The sequence below is a fragment of the Anser cygnoides genome, chromosome 16 (genome assembly GCF_040182565.1).
Source record: "Anser cygnoides isolate HZ-2024a breed goose chromosome 16, Taihu_goose_T2T_genome, whole genome shotgun sequence".
Taxonomy (NCBI): domain Eukaryota; kingdom Metazoa; phylum Chordata; class Aves; order Anseriformes; family Anatidae; genus Anser; species Anser cygnoides.
Window position 1 is genome coordinate 14,298,644 of NC_089888.1, and position 19,589 is coordinate 14,318,232.

Here is a 19,589-nt window from a genome sequence, read left to right on the forward strand (position 1 = left end):
AGCATCGCTTTAAGCTCCAGGAGGGACGTGGAGATGCCGCCTGGCCCCTTGCCTCGCAGACGCGGTGCCATGTCAGGTGCCTCCCCTCCATCGATCCGCCTGCGTCCTCTGCGGTACCTTTCGGATCTGGTTACCACTGCACGTCCGCTCCGCAGGGAGGGAGGGAGGCTGGAGGAGCTCTTCAGCCTCCCCCATCCTCCCCCCCTTTTATTGCCTTCCTGTAAGGCCGTTACGCTCCTAGCCGGGGCAGGGCTGAGGGGACGGAGTCCTCGATACCAGGCAGGAGAAGGTCACCTTGGGGCGGCTCATGGAGCTGTCCCGGCCCTGCCAGCCATCCAGCAGCACCGCTGCGGAGCTTCCTCTTTCCATGTGAGTCAGTGGAAGCTTCTGCCTCTCAAACGGAGCAGGCCGGTGACTGAGGGCTGCCGCCGGCTGTAATTTATCAGGAGAAGGGATGTGTTTTTTAAAGCAGTGTCCAGGCAGGCCAAACCCAGGGCTCAGTCTGGCTGGTGTTGCTGTTTGGGATGGACACACGCTCCCACACCCTGCATGGTGCGGGTGCAAGAAGTCTGGGGGCTTTCACGGTGCTGGCCTTGTGTGTGCTGGGGAGCAGGCCTGGCCAGCACCACGGACACCCAGCTTTGGCTTCAGCACCAGCCAGTGATCCTGGCACAACACCCCCAGCTCCCCTGGATATAATTTCTGTGGAAAACAAGAGAGGGCCCAGGAGCAGCCCCAGAGCAAGGGATGCCATCCAGCTGCCTCCTCCCCATGGGCGGGAGGGGAGCAGGGCCCTGCCGCTGCCTTCCTGACACCACCAGTGTCCGACAGGGACAAGTTGAGTGTCCCCAACCCAGGCACCGGGCTGGGGGGGTTCTGCCTCGTGAGCTGTGACTCTGCGTTTGTGTTCTGCAAGGCTAGTCCTGCTGCCTGGGGCTCAGCCCTGCTCGTGGTGGCTGCCCTGAAGTGGGGTGCCTGCACCCCGCTGGAGACCGACAAGGAAATTGCAGAGAGAGACCTCAAACTGCACAACGGTGGCTGGTGGGAGGGCGCCGGGGGGAGCTTATCCGATAGATTTGCCCTGTCCTTGGCGTTTCCTGAGGCGTGCCCTGCTGGCCAGGGACAAGGTGTGGGCTGGGTGTGCTGTCACCAGTAGTCACTGAGGGGATGTCTCCACCCCGAGGTCCCAGAGGCTCATGAGGCACGGAAGGATTTGGGGAACTGCTGCCTGCAGATCTGTGGGCTCCTGGTGCTTCGTCAGGGGCTCGGGCTGTGGCAGAAACAAGTGGCTATGTCTCAGGGCTGGTGTGCCATGTTCGCTCCCCTGCTTTACTTGCTGCTGTGGTTTCTTGGCCTCCTCGGCTCAGGGATGGGCACAGTGCTGCCATGTGTGTAGCACAGCGGGAGGCGCTGAGGGCTGAGGTTCCTGTGGCCTGTCCCCACGGGTGCTGCCCAGGGGACTGCAGCGGAGGCTGAGGAAGGAGCTGGAGCACCCCGCCAGAACTGGACGCTACCTGGCGTGAGAGGCAGTGCCCTGCTCGGCCATATGGCGGTGCTGGGGACGTGGCCTGCTCTGCAGGGCAGGGAGGCAGCTCCCGAGCGTGAAGCCGGCCCTCGGAGGCTGAGACAGGCACAGTGGAAACTGCCAGCCTTTACATCCCCGCTCTGCTGGGCTGTGGGCAGAGATCGCGAGATAGCGGCATCCTGCTTTGCTCACTTGGGGGACCAGCTTTGGGGTTTTTTTTTAACACATGCCTTCTTGCAGCTGAGAGTAATCTGGAGAGATGTGCTGATGATGCAGGATAGGCAGTTGTCAGCCCCCAGCCACCTCTGCTGCTAGCAGCAGGAGGATGTTTGTGAGACCTTGAAGGTCGCCTGCGTGAGGCCAAAGCTGGTGGAGCAGCAAGGCAGGGGCTGCCTGGGAGAGGTGGGAGCTGCTCTGTAGGGACAGGGTGGTGCCCTGGCACGACCTTTGCCTCCCTGCTCCAGCCCACAGCACCCAGGAGGGAGGACAGGCGGGCAGTTCCTCGTGTCTTGCTCCAGACCGCATGGCTGCAGAGCTGTGAAGGCTGAGAGAGAGAGCCGGGGATATTCAGCCTGGGGAAGAGAAGGCTCTGGGGAGACCTCATTGGAGCCTTTCAATACTTAAAGGGGGCTTATAAAAAGGATGGAGGACTTTACTTGGGTAGATAATGATAGGACAAGGGGGAATGGTCTTAAACTAAAAGAGGATAGACTTAGACTAAACGTTAAGAAGAAATTTTTCACTGTAAGGGTGGTGAGGCACTGGCACAAGCTTCCCAGAGAAGCTGTGGATGCCCCATCCCTGGAGGTGTTCAAGGCCAGGCTGGATGGGGCCTTGGCCAGTCTCATCTAGTGGGTGGCATCCCTGCCTATGGTGGCGTTAGAACTAGGTGATCTCTAAGGTCCCTTCCAACCCAAGCCATTCTACGAAGCACCTCCAAGTCCCCTGCGCATCTCCTTGTCACTTCCGCTGCCCACGATAAGGATTTCGGGGGGGGTTGGGCACAGGGAGGGGGAGCAACCAGAGCTCAGAAGCCGCAGCACACGTGATGCCGAGGTGCAGCCGAGGCAGCGGCAGCTCGAGGCGAGGGCAGGAAGCCCCAGTGCCCACAGAGCAGCTGTTGGCCCCCACGTGCTGCCTGCGCTGCTGGGGGGGCTGCTGCTGGGGGGGAATCCCACGAAGCACTCTGCCCCGTCCCTCCAGCGGCGGTCAGCCAGGATCTGGGCCCCGGGTTCGTGCTATTCGCAGCCATCCAGGCGGACTGGGAACTCCCTTGTCCCATCAGAGCTGTTTGTTCCGAGCATCCTCCCTGCCAAGGCGCTCTGTGGATGCAGCTGCCTCTGCAGCAGAGCCATCGCAGCAACCGCTTCAGAGCAACACGCAGCGGCTCAGAGCAAACGCTGCAGGTTGCTGCTGCGGGTAGCGGGTGAGATGTACCGACTTGCTGGAGCAACCTGAGGCACAACCGAGCCAAGTCTGGAGGGGAAAATAGCTTAACCTGCATCTTCTCCTGAGACCGGAGAGGTTCCTGCAAGTGCATTGCAGAAGCAAGAGCGGTGGAACCCAACAGGCCCCCAAGCACCAGGGCTGCCATGTCCCTCCCTGGGGCAGTAGTGGCAGTGAGAGAGCTTTTTGCAGGGTTTTCGGGTGCCTCACTAAAATGGCAGCGCATCCGTTTTCGGTTCACAGAAGGGACCAGGGACTTGCTGGGGCATAGGGCTATGCTGTGCCGGCGTTTCTTTTCTTTTGGTTTCTGTGGACGCCTCAGCCCCGCAAAGGAGCCATCAGGTCGGGTTCGAGGCCCCAGCTGGTTTATTGTTTCTCTGGCTGGAGCAGCCATCTGCTAATGCTGTGGGATCGTATTCCTCCAGAAACCTGAGAGCTGATGCACGGAAGCACTGATGGCAGCGCGGCGTGGCCAGGAGGAGGGTGCAGAAACCCAGCGCTGCGGCTCCGTGCGCAGACACTGTTAATTCACCGTTGCACTGCCTGGTTTCGTCTTGTCTATTAAGGAAAGCTCGTGGAGCTAAAGCTGAGCTGTTACTGTGAAAACCCGGACTAATGAGAGATGCACGGCTCTTCCCTCTGAGATAGGTTTCTAATGCGGCGAGGTTCCTGCTTTCTTTTGGATGGGATATTAGGTATTGTAGCCCGCTTCTGGTGTTCACCAGGGGAGCAGCACGGTTTTGTAAAAGCCGCCTTAATAACGACTGCGGTCCAGTCAGGTTCAAGTTCAGATCGTTGCTGTCTGCAAGATGCCCGCATCATCCCCGTTGGATGCGGCACAGTGCACGGCAGACACGCCATTAGGAGGATTTCAGCATCATGCAACCCCCGGCACCTGAGGTGGCTGCATTTTTGCAGGGACGGATCCACGTGTGGACACGGGACGGGCTCACGCGGAGCCTCACAGACGAAGGGGGCTCGCTGGCTGCTACGGGGCACGGCGCCTGGCTCCAGACCGCGAGGTGCTGGAGGCTCTGGCCCCGCTCCAGCAAAGCACTTAGTGCTCGCTTGACCGTTCCTCTGCAGCCCGGTGGGATTCTTGCATCTCCCCGCGTGGCATTCGGTTGCAGACAGCGCACCAGAAGCAGCCCGGGTAGGGCGAGGGCAGCCCAGCCTCCTGCTGCAAACCTCTGCAGCAGCCAGCACCAGCCCGAGCAGCACGTTCAGTGGGCTCCTATCGAAGTATTCTGAGGGAAATACCACTGCTTTATTTTATTCCCCATGCTGTTACGTAATAGATTTCTCTGATTTCTGCCCCCACACACACGTACAAGTCGGGTCTTTTTTTTTTTTTTCCATCTTCCTCACTTCTCACTTTCCCTGCGTGCCGGACCTCCCTCCTGCGAGTGATGGGAAGGCCAGAAATAATCATTGTGTTCGGGGCAACGTCCACTGCCAAAAAGCATGAAGACATTTCTTGCTGGCTTGGTACTGGAGGAAGAAGCCCAAAGGCTTCTCCGCCGCCACCGGACAGGATCAGCCCGTGCCAGCTGAGGTCAGGCTGCAGTGAGAGTGAGCGTGCGGCTCTCCCTGCGCTGTTGGTCCCCACGCAGCCACGCTGCACCCAGACGTGCTTGCCAGGGGGGTGGGTGGGTGTTTGCTTGGAGGCTGTCCCTGACAAATCCATCCTGGAAGGTAATCTTGCCTGAATCCTGTTTTTTGTTTTTTTTTTTTTTTTCTTTTTTAATCAGTCTGACATCTTTCCAAAAACCCTCTGGAGGTGGAGATTTTGCAACCCTTGGAGCCTGTTGCAGGGTGTCCTTATCCTCACGCATTACAATGCCCGATCCATCACGGGTTATAAGCGAGGCCTGGGTGAAGTTCCAGTTGTGAACAGCTGAAGGGTGGATCTGGCTTTCATGTAACCAGAGGGGATTTTTTTTTTTTTCCTAAGTGGTGCAGGGGGTGGATCTGGGGCCAGCTTTTCCTTTCTGGTGTAACCTGCTCCTGCAGAAGGGAAAGCTGCTGGCCCAGAAACGCGACCGTGTCCTTTTTGAAAAGGCATGTGGCTTTCTCTCCCTCGCCCTGCTGCTGTCCACGTGGGATGAAGACCAGCACCCGCTTTCTGCAGCGGCTGCTCCGTCCCACAGCGTACTCTGGGGCAGACCAGCGGGGCGATGAGATGTGGTTCACCCCGGTGACAGGTTGCCTCTCTTTGGCGGGTTTATCCAGGGTTATCTGGCGCTTGTTCCTCCGCCCTGGCACATGTGGCCCCACCAGATGCTCTTCCCCTAGTCCTCGGCAGCATCCCTGGTAGGTCATTCCCAGCACAGACCCACGGTGCGGTGGGACCTCGAGCCTCCCCGTCCGTCTGTCCTTGAGGGAAGCCCAAGAGGGAAGAGCATGGTGGCCATCAAGGAAGCCACCTTCTTCTCGGTGGCCCCCGGCACCTGCCACAGCAGTTGTGGTCAGGGCAAGCTTCGGGGCAATAAAAAGAAAAGTGGGTGGCCGAAGCTCGCAAGAGCATGGAGAGAGGTGGCAGCAGGCTCTGGGTTTCCTGTTTGCCTTCCGGAGGGTGGCTGGTGTTTGCTGAGGTGTCTGTGTTTTACTTGTGGCCCTCGCAAGCAGAGGTGGAAATATTTATGGGCTGGGGTTGGTTTGGTGTCTGGAATAGGGTGCCAGGCCTTGGCGCTGGTGGGGAGGGCTGGGGAGCGTGGCATTGGGGTGTGTGGGACGGGGTTTCGGTGCAAGCAGAGGGAAAGAGGAGACGTGAGACGTGGCTTGTAGGCTTGCACCCCCTGCTGAAGCAGAGCTGGGGCGGCCTTTCCTCCCCTCCCCACTGCCGGCTGACCGCTGGTCCCAGGCTGGTGCCGGGGGCTTGAAGCCTGGCAGGGGCACAGCTGGTGTGGAGACACCTCGCATATTGGGGATGGTGGCGTCCGTGTTCGCTGTGCCTCCTGCTGAAGTCATTTCCTTCCAGGGTGCAGGGGGCCGGGAAGGCGTTTGAGTCACTCGAGGCAGTGGGGCTGGAGGGGGATGATGGTGCTGCTGCGCGGCAAGGTGCGAGCTGCAGAAACCAAACCCTGAACCGCCTTCTCCCCGGCGCACGCGGGCGTGTTTGGGAGGATGAGAGAGATGAGCAAGCAGCTGCAGGCACGCGTGGGCTGGAGCTCGTTACCTGCTCCCCTGCGTGCGTGGTGCTCGCGGCGGTGCACCCCAGGAGTAGCCCGCACCCCTGTGCCTTCGTTGGGTGCCCCATCTGCTCTGGGGGCTCTCCCCGGTGTGGATTTTTGGGGATGCGGTTTGTAAGGGTAGCTCGCGACCTTCACAACCCCGCGGGCACTTTGCAGCGAGAGGCGGATGCGGGACAGAGTCAGAGCGCCGCGGTGCGCCGGCACGGTGCGGGGTTAGGCCCTTGGAAGGAGGCTGCCGAAATAGCAGAGACAGCACATGCTAGTGGTTACCGCCTACCATGAAAACCAGCTCTTTCCCACTGCTTTTGTCAAATCCTCCGACAGGAATAGCCTTTGCTGTGCGTGTGATGGAGGCAAAGACCGCAGCTGTGATGCATTTTTTATGCTAGCGATAGAGGAACATGTCATGCCGCTAAGGTTGTGAGCACGTGGATGGATTACGACAGGGCGGGCTAATGTTTGAACCTCCAGACAGCCAGTTTCTAAAGGGCAGGTGATGCCTTAGAAAGGCACAGCCCTGCTCGTTTTAGGGAGCTTGTTCAGCTGCCCTTCACAGCCCAAGGAGCTGCATCTCTCTGTGCACTTGTCCTTGGTTGCAGTGGCCAAACGGGGTCTCTCTGTGTCAGGAAATGAGGGGGCTGTGATCGTGTCTGGATGCACACCGCTGTGCTGCGTGGTGTAGCCTGTCCAGGGGTGAAAGACCCCTTGACAAGGTTTCAGTGGGATTCTCTTCTTTATACATGTTTTTGGGCACATGCAGAGTGCACAAGCCAGCACAAAATGGTTTTATAGCAAGCATCCAAGGCTGCTGCTGTGACTGCTTCAACAGCAGTGGTTTAAAAAGGTTCCCCAGGCTCCTTGTACAAGGTCTGGGACAAGTCTCCCCAGCACCAGGCCACATCTCCCGGCTTGCTGTGGGGTTTGCTGGGAGCAGGCCCCTTCCCCCGCGAGCCGGTGCAGCGCTGCCAGCCTCTGCTGCGGCTGCTGAGCAGGTCGCGTTTCTGTCTAGCTCTAAACTAGAGCAAATTGAAATGAAAGGCGAGTCGATCCACAGTGACTGCCCTAAGTGGAGTTTAATTGGGATGAATTACACGCCAGGTTTGCAGTAATCGCCATCCCACACTGCTCAGAAGCGTCGTCTGCTTTGGAAACGTGACTCAGAACTGTTGTTATTTGATTCCCCCGAGCATTTAAGAAACTCTTTTTCCAGGAAGCAAAGATTCTTGGGTTTGGGGTTTTTTGTTGTTGCTGCTGCTGCTGCTGTGTTCTCTGTGTTTGATGGTAATGAGCGTCCTTTCCCAGAATTTCCTCTGGGGAGGAGGCTGAGGCACTCTCTCCCCAGCATCCCTCCATCTCCTTCGGCTCGCCTCGTGTTTAAGATCCTGGCACGCTCTACCCCGCTGCAGCTTCCCTCGGCCGCGGTGGCCGGGGCGAGTTAGCTGCTGCTCTCCTCCTCCTTGAGCGCTGGGGAAGCCGTAGCTGTGCCCAGCCTGGTTCTCACCTCCCTGCCACGTTCCTTGTCGTCGCACTGCTGCCCAGCGTGTCACCTTTGGGGGAGCTCCAGGGGACAGCTGCTGAGCTGCGACACCAGCCCCGCGGCCTCGGGAATATCCAAAGGACAGCGCTGTCCCCGTGTCACTGCTGGTGCTGCCCACTCTGCGGCAGCCTTGGTCTCAAAGAGAAGCTGGAATTGTTAAAATAAAGCCCGTGGGACTCACACAGATGAGAGCAGGTCCAGGGGTCCTGGTGCCGCTTGGAGCGGGACGGGGGGTCACCTCTCGAGAGATGGGAGAGCTGTCGGGGCAGGGGAAGGTGCCAGAAACTGCAGCCATAATTTAGGGGGAAAGGGGAGAAGGGAAGAAGAGGGGTCACAGAGTTGTTTAAACCAGGAACCAACTCAGGTTTCAATATCGAATTTGGATAGGAGTGGATCTTGAACCCATGGTGTTTGTAAGACGCAGAGGCTGCAAGCAGGGTTTCGTTGAGCTGGGCAGAAGGCTGTGCCTCCAGAGGTTTCACCCCAGCAGAAAGGCTCTTGTTTAAAAAGAAAACAAAATGACTCTCTTAAAGGCAAAAACCCCTGCAGTTCACAGACGTAGGTTGAGCAGAGGAAGAAAGAGTGAGGTGTGAAGCTGACGGGCGAAGGAACCTGCAGGAACCAGAGCTCTGCCCTCTGCTCCTCGCGACTGGGGAGCGCCTGGGTGAAATACCGAAGCCTCCCTGGGGACACGGGGACAAATAGGGACAGGGCTGGCTGGGGAGGCTTTCTGGGGAACCAGCATGAAGGGGCTGTGCTCGCAGGCTTGTGTGCGCATGGTCTCGTAAGCATGCGAAGAGAGAGGTAGAGGCAGGTACCCAAGAGGTCAGGGAAGCCCAGGTGCTGGGGCTGAGCCGTGGAGAGCTTGGTACCCTCCTGCCACAGCCATCACATACCAGGGGGCAGTCCAGCTGCACAATCCATGCCCTTCCTTCTACTCTGATGTGGCATTTAGGATCTACAGAGCCTCATCTTCTTGGGAATTTCAACTCTTCACTGACCTCTTATTTTTTCCCCTTTGTCTCATAGTGGACATTCGTGAAATCAAAGAGATTCGCCCAGGAAAGAATTCGCGCGATTTTGACCGGTACCAGGAGGATCCATGTTTCCGAGCGGACCAGTCTCACTGCTTCGTTGTCCTCTATGGCACAGAGTTCAGGCTGAAGACCCTCAGCCTGCAAGGTAAAGCACTGGGTAAAGCCCCTGGGCAGGGCGGGCAGGCCCTTCGCAGACTTCCCAGGCATCCTTCCAAGGGTGAGCTGGAACAAGTCCCCGGGCACATAGATGCCTTTTTGGCCATGCTGAGGGGATGCCTTTGGAAGCAGGTGACAGCAGTTCCCTGATGGGTACACACTGAACCAGGCTCTGGTTAAGTCAGTTGATTCACCCAGTGTAGCCAGAAGTTACATGAACTGAACACCCTGCTTCGAAACTTGCAGTAGTGTTCTTATCTCAGCTTGGCACGTCAGTGCTCGTCAGCTGAGCTTCCTCAGCCATGCACATGGAGGGCTAAGAGCTCGCTTGTCCCTGCCCTGCAGTCCTGAGCAAGGAGATGTGTCTGGCTGCTGCTGGCGGCACGGGGTGACTGTGACGTCTCGGTCCCAGCTTTCCTAAACATCTCGTCCAGTGACGTAAGCCGGACTCGGAGCACCCAGCCTTACGCTTTGCTACTGAAAGAGCAGAGCCTCGTGCTGCCGAGTTTCCTCTTGTATGGAAGACAGGCTCGTAATCACTCGCTGCAGTTCAGCTGGTGGATCTGCCGTGTTCAGCTAGCAGTACTCACCCTTGGGTCTCATTTAGACCCCTGTAGGGGGTTGTGCTGACCCCTGAGTGTCCATGGCACATCTGCCTTCTGGCTTGTGCTGCAGCCCGCAGGGACAGAGCCAGCCCTTCTGCCCTCGGGGAGGCTGCAGCGGGAGCCGGGGGGGCTGAGGAGGAGCTGGCACACCTTCCCCGGGAGCTGCTGGCCCCTGTCACCCAGCCCAGCCTGGGCATTGCTCCTCAGGGACAGAGGTGACACCCAGCTCTCAGGAGGGGTGTGGAAGAGTGCAGGGGCGCGGGGTCCAGCCAGCCACATACGTCCCGGGGGGTGGGCAGGAGCTGGGCAGGGAGAGGAGCGCACCAGAGCGTCTGCAGGGGTGGGAGCTGTTGGGAGGGGGTGAAGGAAGAAGGAAGGCATTCAAGACATCGGGGGTAGCCTCAAGAGGGGCTGGTGACCTGCCTCTGTGTCCCTTCCTCCCATTTCTCCTCTTCCTTCTTTCCGCAGCCACATCCGAGGAGGAGGTCAACATGTGGATCAAGGGGCTGAACTGGCTGGTGGCAGATACCCTAAGGGCTGCCACCCCGCTGCAGATTGAGAGGTGGGGAGCTTGGCCCTGTCCCGTGCTTGTGTTATTTTCCCTTCTCCATCCCTTGCGGTGCTGCTCCCACCCTGGAGCGCCTTGCTGGGGTCAGACCTGTATAGCAGCGCGTGGTCAGCGGTGTCCGCAGCTGCTGGGCTGGGCGATGAGGTCTCCTTCCCCCCCCCGGGGCCGTGGTGACCTGGTGCTCCTGTATGAGGGGCTTCATCCCACTGACCTGCCGTCCTACGGCATCTGTGGCCAGGCAGAGCCTGACCTCGTGCCTCTCCTTTCAGGTGGCTCAGGAAGCAGTTCTACTCGCTGGATCGCAACCGGGAGGACAGGTAAAAATGGAGAGAAAACACTCATTTGCACACACGTTTGTACAAAGAAGCCTCATCCTACCCAGTGCCAGAGTCCCCGTGTTTAACAGAAGCCCACCTTGCTCGAACCAGCCATGCAGCGCTGCTAGAGCCCCCAGGAAGCCCCCCGGCACGGTGCCCTCCCAGCCCCTGCTCGGTTTGGGTGCTGGATGAGGCCCCTGGTTTGCAGTGCTTGCAAGAGAGGGCTTGAGCTGTAAGCACTTACCTCTGGCTTAAAAATCCGCAGCAAAGGCTGGGGTCTGTGTTGGGTCCTGTAGGGTTTTAGTTTTCACTTCCAAGAAAGCTTAATCCAAGCTCCAATACTTCCCTGGCTCACTTTCACTGAATTAAAAAAAAAATCAAAAAATTATCTCATTTCCCTGACCTGTTTCTCAGCGATTTGGACCCAGGAAGACCTTGAGACCCCGTAGCTGTGAAACACCCTCACCCCCAGCTGGCAGCACCGAAGGGGCAGAGCTCCTTTATCCTCCTCGAGACCTGTGGCTCACCCAGCTGCGCCCTTCATCTGCCCGGGCTTTCTGCCCTGGAAGCAGAGCCCCTTGTCGGGAGCCGAAAAGCCTTCCAGGGGTCAGCTGGACCTGGCTAAGACTGGGAGACAGGAGTGCTTTGCCTTGCTGCAATCCCAGCGCAGAGGATGCTCTCAGCTCTTAACCCCCAGGGGACCGGGGGAGCCTCACCTCTGCTCCCCCTGCTTAGGTCAGCCGGGGAGGTGCCTGCGGGTGGCAGCGATGGCAGTGCTGCAGACACAGGCCCTGTCTGTCCTGTCCTGTAAGCAAAGAACTGATGTGACCGAAATTGGGGTCTGACTTCTGTTGTCATTGGAGGGGGAGCGTGCTGGAGGTAGCCCGCCCCGTCCCACTGCTCGCAGAGGGACGTGGTCGTGGTGGTCATGAGAAACCCAGGCTAGGTGTCCGTGCTGTAACAGCCTGCCGCTACCAGGAACGGGGGACCAGCGGCTCCCCCAGTCCCTCCTGGTTTTGTCTTTGCAAGGATTTGTGCCGTGCCGAGAGCAGCGCGGTGCATTGGGGTTTGGCGGAGGAGGGGTAAATCCTCTCCGAGGCAGAACGGGAAGGAAAAAGGCGCCTTTAATCCCCTGCAGCTGCTCCGCACGTGCCACACACCTTTCAAATCCCGGCTCAGGTTTTACGCACATCGTACTGGTGTTCGCTGGGGACTGGGCACCGGGGGAAGGAGGCAGGAGTGCGGCTCGCTGGCTGCTTCGAGCAGAGCCCTCGTCCCATCGCTGTGGCCGGGTCCTTGGCGTGCATCACTGACCCCCTTTGTTTGAAAACTGTCTGAATTCGGCAATGGGGAACGTGTGTGGGGGTGGCCGCGTGGGGGGTTGCAGTGTGAACGCAAGAGAAATGGAAAAAATTGGTCCTTTTTCTCATCCGGTTACACAGTAACGCTGCTGAAATGGCATCGGGACAGGACAAAAGAGGCTGAACGTACAGCTTCGTCTGCCCAAGGCACGTTCAGCAGTCGAAAGGCAGTCTCTTACATCTCTCCTGTTGTTTTTCTTAATATCATCTTTGTATTAGCATTTAGAATTAAGCCAGGAAAAGGCCGTGTATTCTTTATCTGTCAATCAAGGGAAGGGGATTAAATGCAAAGCATTTAATTGAAAGAGCTGCTGCTCCAGCCCAGGCTGCGAGCGGCGCACAACAGAAATGCCGCAGCATAGAGGGGGGAAAGCAGAAAGGTTTCAGGCCTCCCCATCCTACAAGCATCTGTGTGTTCCCTGCAAAGCAGAGATGGCAACTGCAGGTCCCGGACAGACCCTTGGATGATGTCTTCCCCTGACTTTGGTGTCGCTTTTTGCTTTTACTTCTGAGCCGGGCAGCGGGGTTTGAAAAGGGAGCGAGGTGTTCTTTAAACACAAACCCCCCGCAGCACAGGCAGCTTTGGGGCAGCTGAAGTTCCCCATTCCCACCCCCTCCTGGGGTCCCAAGCCAGCAGCGGCCACCGGTGGCCGCGTGCCCCTGGCCGGAGCCCACCCAGCCGCGGGCCTTGCAGCGCACAGATGCTGCCTGTTTGCACTGGCGGCCGTGCCTCTGGGTGTTTGTTTTTCCAGGGGAGGTTAGGTGGGAAGAGGAGGATAACAGGATGCTGGTTTTTTTTTCCTAGCTCCAGGGGAGGCCGTTTCACCTCTGGCTAGGAAAGCTGCCCGAGGCTGGGAGCAGAGTTAGAGCACCGGGAGCGGGGAATGTTTTCATGCCCTTGGAGAGGGCTGGATCCGTCCTCTGGCTTCTTCATCCTAAGCCCTTAAAAAAACTTCCGCAGAAGAAGAAGAAAGTTTTTGTGTGTGTGTTGTTGTTTTTTTTTTAACTTTCTAGTCTCAAAATAGTACCAAGTTATTTTTCCAAGCTCTCCAGCACTTTAACCTTATTACTAACACAGTAAATAAAATCATCCCATGCCCTGCCCTCCTACCAGAAACAGAGGGGAAATGCTGGTCGGAGCTTTTACACGGTTTGTTCTTTCCTCTCCTTGTTTTGTCACCACGATGAGCAGTGCCTTGGCGCAACACCTCCCGGGGAGAACAGCCCGCTGGTGCTGGGGCAGGGCTCTGGGGGTGGCCGCTGCGTCCCATCCCTTCCTTCCTGCCAAAGCTCCTTTGTGGGCTCAGCATCACGGGGAAGGGATGGCCCGTGGCACACAACCAGCACATATCACATTGTCCCTGGTGTATTTATTTGGGCCCAAGTCCGTGAGCGTTCCCGGTGCCAGGCCTGCCCCGTGCGTTGCAGGATGGGGCAGCATCCTCCAGGGTCCCGGCTCCCACTTGCTTTTGAGGATCAGGCACAAAAGCACCACTGGTGATCGCTGGGCAGACTTGGAGGAATTGTCGTCAATGCAGGCGCTACCTCCACCTCCTTCTGTGTGTCAGGGATCAGGTTTTGGTCTCCCAGCTTCCATGCTGGGGCGCAGATGCTCTAAAGGTGCTTCTGCCCGGTCGCTCCCAGCAGCTGGCAGGCACCGTGTGCCCGCTGCAGCCTCGGCTCCAAGGGGCCACGTGGGGCGAGGATGCTGGGGCTTGCCCCGCAGTGCCAGCGGCTTGCAGGAGCTGTCTGCAGTTCCCAGCAGGATGTAGGCAGCCCTGTCCCATCTCTGTGCGCTCCCTGTGCACAGCATACACGTGAAAATGTAAAACGTTCTTCCCTTTCGCCTTTGGGTCCCAACCCCGGTGTGCTCCCAGGGATGCGTGTCCGTCCTCGCCTTTCACAGCTGGTGCCTTGGTCCCAGAGCTCCTGAACGCGTTTTCCCTCTTTGCCCTGCCAGGATCTCCGCCAAGGACCTGAAGAACATGCTGTCCCAGGTCAACTACCGCGTCCCCAACATGAGGTTCCTGCGGGAGCGGCTGACGGTGAGCACGCGGCCCCGCTGCTCTCCCCTTCGGGCTGGGTCCCTGGGCAGCGCCGCTGCCTGCCCGCGGGTCAGCTAACCTAGGAAAGGTCCCACCAAAGAGGAGCGTGCACCTTGTCTCTTGCAGTTTCTAGATATTGCAGATATTCCCTGCCAGCAAAAAAGGAAACAATCTTTTTGTAACTATTCAAGTAAGCTGTAATGCTTGCTATGTGGGTGAGCCTGGGGAAGCACGTAACGGGGGCTTAGGATGCGCCCATGTCCTGGGTGCTGTCGGGGTCCCGTTGGCCCCAGTGGAGACATATGAAGGTAGGAGGCAAAGGCTGGCCACGTTCTGGCCTTTCCCTCCTCCTCTGCAAAATCCTGGGGGCAGGTGACACCCGCAGGTGACAGGAGTGCAGTCCTCTTGCTTGTGGCTCTGTAAAACCTCGGTGTTTGTGGGTTTTTTTTGGCTGTAGGACGTGGAGCAGAGGAACGGGGATATCACGTACGGGCAGTTTGCACAGCTCTACCGCAGCCTGATGTTCAGTGCCCAGAAAATGGTAAGAGCTCAATTCTCCAGGGTGGGGTAGGGGAAGCAGAGATGATATTTATTACTGGGCATCCCCTCTTAATTGCCTTCTTAGCCCTGCCTCCCTCCACTAATAGCTCCTGTTTCCTACCTCTGGGCTAGGGAAGGCAGGGAGCACGTAAGTTATTGCTTTTGCCTGAGAGCCAACCTAATGCCTGTGCTTCTTCTTTTGCAGATGGATGTCCCGTTCCTAGACAGGTGGATAACTTTCTTGTGCTTGCGGGGGAAGGGGCTGCTGCTTTTTGCTCCTTCGCGTGCTTTGGTGCCTGCCGCAGTGGGTCTGGGACGAGGCATGCTGCGTGCTCCTTGTCACAGCGCTGCGTGCGTTTCTGTGCGCTGTGAACAAGCACCTTTGTCGTAGATGTTTCAGGTCAAGTTGGGGCTCTCTTCCTCCCAGATGTCCCTCTGGGAGCCAGCTCAGGTCAGCTGCACCCAAAAAAAATTGTGGTTTTTTTTGTGGAGTAACGAGACCCCCTAGAAGTTTCCCCAAAGGTACCCTCGTGGTTGGTGCTCACTGGGCGCTGCGGCCGTAAGCGTTGGGCCACCCGTAAGCTCTTGGGCTCCTCTCCAGGCAGTCCCTTCCCTCAGCTGTGCACAGCACTGCCAGCTCCGTGTCTGTTTTCTTGTCTTGGTCCCAGGCATGGTCCCTGGTTGTGCGCTACAGCTTGGTACAGCCCTGCCCTGCCTCCCTGAGCCCCCAGCCTCCGAATACCCGGAGGTCTGGCCTGGCTGCAGTCACCCTTGGCAGCCCCAATCCTCTTTAGCTCTTTTCACTCTTTCATACAAGAAGAAACACTGTTTTTGTACAACTCAGTCCCTCTGATGACTTTTGCTGCCCTTGACTGGAGTTTCACCGCCCTTGAGCAAAGTTTCACATTGTCAGCCCCTTGCTGTGAGCCCTGGGCTGCCCAGGAGCACGGGACGAGGAGATGGAAGCTCAGCTGCCGTGTGTTTGCCATCGTGCCTTGCTGACCATCGTGCTCAGGGTGCACGGCGTGGGTCGCCTGCTGTGCCGCGTGGCTTGCGGGTGGCCTCTGGCGCGATGCTGCAGCCAGGCATCACAGGAGTGACTGACGTTTCTCTCCTTGTGTTCTCAGGGGTGGAGAAAGGTCCGAGCACTTCAGGGTGTCGCTGCTGGAGTTCCAGAAGTTCCTGCTGGAGTACCAGAGGGTGAGCTCGGGACGGGCGAGGGGAGGGGATAGCTGTAGGGACCTGCTTCTCTGCAGGGTTGGAGTTTCACCAAGTCCTTGGGGCTGGTGCAGAAGGCAGCCAAAGCTCCCTGGGCCATCCTGAGCAGTAGCTGATCAATCTGCTTGCTGCCTTTGCTTCTAAAAGCCATCTTTTGGAGGCATTCGGTGAGCTCAGTGTGTGCTCAGACACCCACGTGGGTGCCCGCAGCCTGTTTGCAGAGCGTGCAGACCCTTCTTGCAGGCTCTCGCAATGCCGTGCCTCGGGTGGGAGCACAGGGCCTCTGCTGTGTGCCATTCTCCCATCTCCCACAGCTGCAGGGAGGACAAAATGAAGCAGCAGAGACGCAGCCGTTTGGGTGACTTAATGCAAGACAGCCAGGGAGAGAGAGGAACCAAAGGAAGCCACGCTGGCTTCTGCTGCGGGGGGAGCTGGGAGAGCAGATGTGTGCAAAGGAGCTCTCAGGAAGAAAAATGCACGATGCCCAGACGATGTAGACCACTTAAAAAGGGGCCAGATTGCCGCAGTTGCGCACTATCTGGTATTTGTGCTGATGGTTGAATTCCCAGGCAGAGATGGTTAAAGCTTCTAGTTGGGCAAGCTGCTGTGGTTTTGAATAACGCTTCCTGAAACGCTTCCTCCTTGATGTCTCTTCTGGGGTTTGCAGGAGCTCTGGGCTGCAGATACCCTCCAGGTACAGGAATTCATGTTCAACTTCCTGCGGGACCCTTTGAGAGAGATCGACGAGCCGTATTTCTCCCTGGACGAGGTACGGCACCTGGGATGGCTAACGGGAGGGCGGGAGGTGCCCAGGGGAGGGGGGCTGCGTCTTCGAGGCGTGACAGTGCTCGAGGGGAGGGTGCTGTAAGCAGGGTGATCCCCTAGGGCAGCCGTTTGCTGAGCTGCTCAAGGGAAGGTTGGCACAGGGAACGACTTCTGGGGGCTCTGCTGGTGCTGGATGTGTGCAGCTGGGAGCCCTCCTCGGGCACTTCATTTGGGGAGTGAGAGGTTACCAAGGGGTACACGTCCTTTTGCTCCATGTAAGCATCTTTTCAAAGCAAGGAACTTTGTTATCAGCCTTGCTGGAAGCAAAAGAATAAAAACAGCTGGAGATCACCATGTCACAGGCCCTCTGGACCAAGTCCCATCCAGAAGTCCCTTGATCCGCGTGGCCATAGTGAGCTGTTGCTGCCGTGTGAGCTGCAAAATAAAATGCAGAGCTATTGATTTGTCTCCAGCTGGGGCACTCTAAGGATTTGTGCGCAGATATCTGGCAGGGAGCAGAAGATAGGTGCTAATGCCTGGAGCTGTGTTGCTCAGGCACGCTGGGTCACGTAGCTGTGCACTGGGCAGGATTCGGTCAGGCCCCCGCTGCCTGGTCCTGGTGGAGCCAGTTGGCACCTCGCGTTGCAGGATGCGGTCTGTGCTGAGCTTAGGAAATAGCTGCTCGCCAAGGGTGAGCTCTGTGTGTGAAACTGAACCGCAGCGCCCAAAGCCTCCGCATCAGTAACACGCTTCTGTTTCTTCCTGAGCAGTTTCTCACCTTCCTGTTTTCCAAAGAGAACAGCATCTGGAACTCGCAGCTGGACATGGTGTGTCCGGAGAACATGAACAACCCCCTCTCCCATTACTGGATCTCCTCCTCGCACAACACGTAAGGACCCCAGAGTGGCTCCCTGCGCCTGTCCCTGCCCAGCGTCCCGTGCTAGGGGGCTCTGGTCCCGGCGAGCTGACGAGCAGCCCTTTAGACATGGGATCAGCACTTCAGACACCCTCCGCTTGGTGTCCCAGTCCTCCCTTCATGGTTTAGCCATCTGTGTTGTGCTCTGACACTGGCAGCACAGCACATCTGCACAGACTGGGCTTTGAGGTCCCAGGCTGTCTCTCGGGCAGTTTCCTTCCACGGGCACCATCGCCTTGCACAGCCTGTAGGAGGAGAGGTGCTACAAAACGGGCAGGCTGAAATTGGCCATTTGCTTCTCCCCTGGTGGAAGCATTCTTTGCCAAAGGGCACGTGCACTGGCTGTGCTCCCTGTTCCCCCAGTGCAGTGGCAGCACATCAGCCCAAATTTAAAGGACCGAGAGCCTGGGGAGCAAACGGTGGCTGAGCTCCTGCCTGCAGGGGCTGGACCAGCTCTCAGAGCGGTGGCAATGGCGCTGGGTGCAGGGGCATTATGCCCACCTAGGGCTTGTAGGAGCCATGAATACAGCCCTTGCAGTGGGGATGGAGCCATGCAGGGCTGTGATGTCCCAGGAGCCATCCCCACCCTGTCTGTGGCTGACATGCTCATCTTCCCTCACGTGGCAGGTACCTGACCGGGGACCAGTTCTCGAGCGAGTCCTCGCTGGAGGCGTACGCCCGCTGCTTGCGCATGGGATGCCGCTGCATCGAACGTGAGTACCGGTGCCACCAGCAGTTTTGTCGCTGTTGTCGCAACAGCTGGCAGCGGTCAGCCAAGTTTCCATGCGGAGGCAGGGCTGCAGGAGGCGGTGTAACCACCGCGGTGGGCTGGAGGGGCTGAGGCCGTTCGCTGCACGGCGCTGCCTGGTGCCTGCCCGAGCCCTTGGTCCCCCAGAGAGGGCTGGCCTTGCACCTCTCCGTTATTTCCACCCAACGCGAGCTCCCAGCTGCGCCCACTCTCGTGTCCGTGTCCTGCCCAGATTGCAGCCCCTGGGCTCATTTCCCCCTTGGGTCTCTTTCAGTGGATTGCTGGGATGGTCCTGACGGCATGCCGGTCATCTACCATGGGCACACCTTAACCACCAAGATCAAGTTCTCTGACGTCTTGGTCACTATCAAGGAGCACGCCTTCGTCACCTCCGAGTGAGTACCGCAGGCACCTGGGCTGCCACGAGCAGAGCTGTCAGAAAGGCAAAGAGCGGGCAGGCACCACCTGCAGCCAGGCAAAGCCCACCTGTACCAGGGACCTGGCACAAGACCGTGCATCTGGGACTCAGCGGGAAGAGAACGTGCTGTTGTGGCTCCAGCCAAGGGGAGATTTCACCCTGAAAAGAGTCTCGTGGGAGGGAAGGCTGTGGGTAAAGCTCAGCAGCTTGCCAGTCCCCTGCCCACAGCCAGTGGTGGGGACACCTTGCTGGAGGCCATTTACACTGAAGGCTCGAGACAGCACAGCTGCAGACGCAGCACAGAGAGGTGTGGGTGCAGACTGCTCTCGGAGGGCACAGAAGCCAGGTTTTCAGCGGAGCTTCCTGCAGACGCGGCTCCAGTAATGGCAGCTCTTTTCCTCCTGCCAGCTTCCCCGTCATTCTGTCCATCGAGGACCACTGCAGCATTGCTCAGCAGAGGAACATGGCTCAGAATTTCAAGAAGGTTTTTGGGGACATGCTCTTGACCAAACCAGTAGATATTTCTGCTGACGGGCTCCCCTCTCCAAATCAGCTCAAGAGGAAGATTCTCATCAAGGTGAGCTCCCTTCCCCGGCAGAGCTGATAAATGGAGAGAGTAGGGGCAGGTTTGGCTTTGGGACCGTGGGGAGCTGCCTGCTTTTGGAAGGGCTTGGCTGTGGCGTGAACCCTGAACCGTGGTTGTATTTATGTCAGTGTCCCTGGTTAATTCTACCTTGAGAAAAAGGGGTGGGTCTGGATACAGATGGGAATTCCCCCAAAGTTTTAGGGCAGTTTGGCTTCAGGTCCCTCCCGTAGCCCCGTTTTGCGCGCACTGTGGGTGATGATCTCTGCCTGCTTCACCGCTGGAATTTCTCACTCCGGGGTTACCGTGGCCCCATACCAGCCGCAGAGGACACCGTCTGCGTGACTGACAGTGCTTGGGGTGGAAGTGGAAACCTGCTGCTGAAAGCATGGGGAGACAAAGAGCTTCTCTTGCTTTGTAGGAGCTACTGGGACACAAGCCCAGCAGCTGGGTGCTGCCATGGGAGGATACTGGTATTTCTACTGCAGAAATCACCTCCGGAAAGACAGGGTGGCACGTCAGTGCCATGAGATAGTCTCTTACCTTGGTCCTTTTGGTCTGGGGGGACCCGCTGCAGGAGACCTGGAGTTTCAAGGCTGTTCACTGGGAA

The 19,589-nt window shown here is 58.1% G+C and overlaps 1 protein-coding gene across 4 annotated transcripts in view; it reads left to right on the plus strand.

Moving 5' to 3' along the window:
• PLCG1 (phospholipase C gamma 1) overlaps positions 1–19,589 on the plus strand; it is a 41,244-nt gene that overhangs the window by 9,936 nt on the left and 11,719 nt on the right. For all 4 annotated transcript variants that reach the window (XM_066978530.1, XM_048046356.2, XM_066978531.1 and 1 more), the window contains exons 2-13: positions 8,732–8,884; positions 9,969–10,062; positions 10,338–10,385; positions 13,707–13,791; positions 14,249–14,332; positions 14,537–14,559; positions 15,459–15,531; positions 16,217–16,318; positions 17,085–17,203; positions 17,858–17,943; positions 18,253–18,373; positions 18,805–18,973. In XM_066978530.1, the coding sequence (XP_066834631.1) occupies positions 8,732–8,884; positions 9,969–10,062; positions 10,338–10,385; positions 13,707–13,791; positions 14,249–14,332; positions 14,537–14,559; positions 15,459–15,531; positions 16,217–16,318; positions 17,085–17,203; positions 17,858–17,943; positions 18,253–18,373; positions 18,805–18,973 (1,157 nt within the window). The remainder of the gene's footprint in view (positions 1–8,731; positions 8,885–9,968; positions 10,063–10,337; positions 10,386–13,706; positions 13,792–14,248; positions 14,333–14,536; positions 14,560–15,458; positions 15,532–16,216; positions 16,319–17,084; positions 17,204–17,857; positions 17,944–18,252; positions 18,374–18,804; positions 18,974–19,589) is intronic.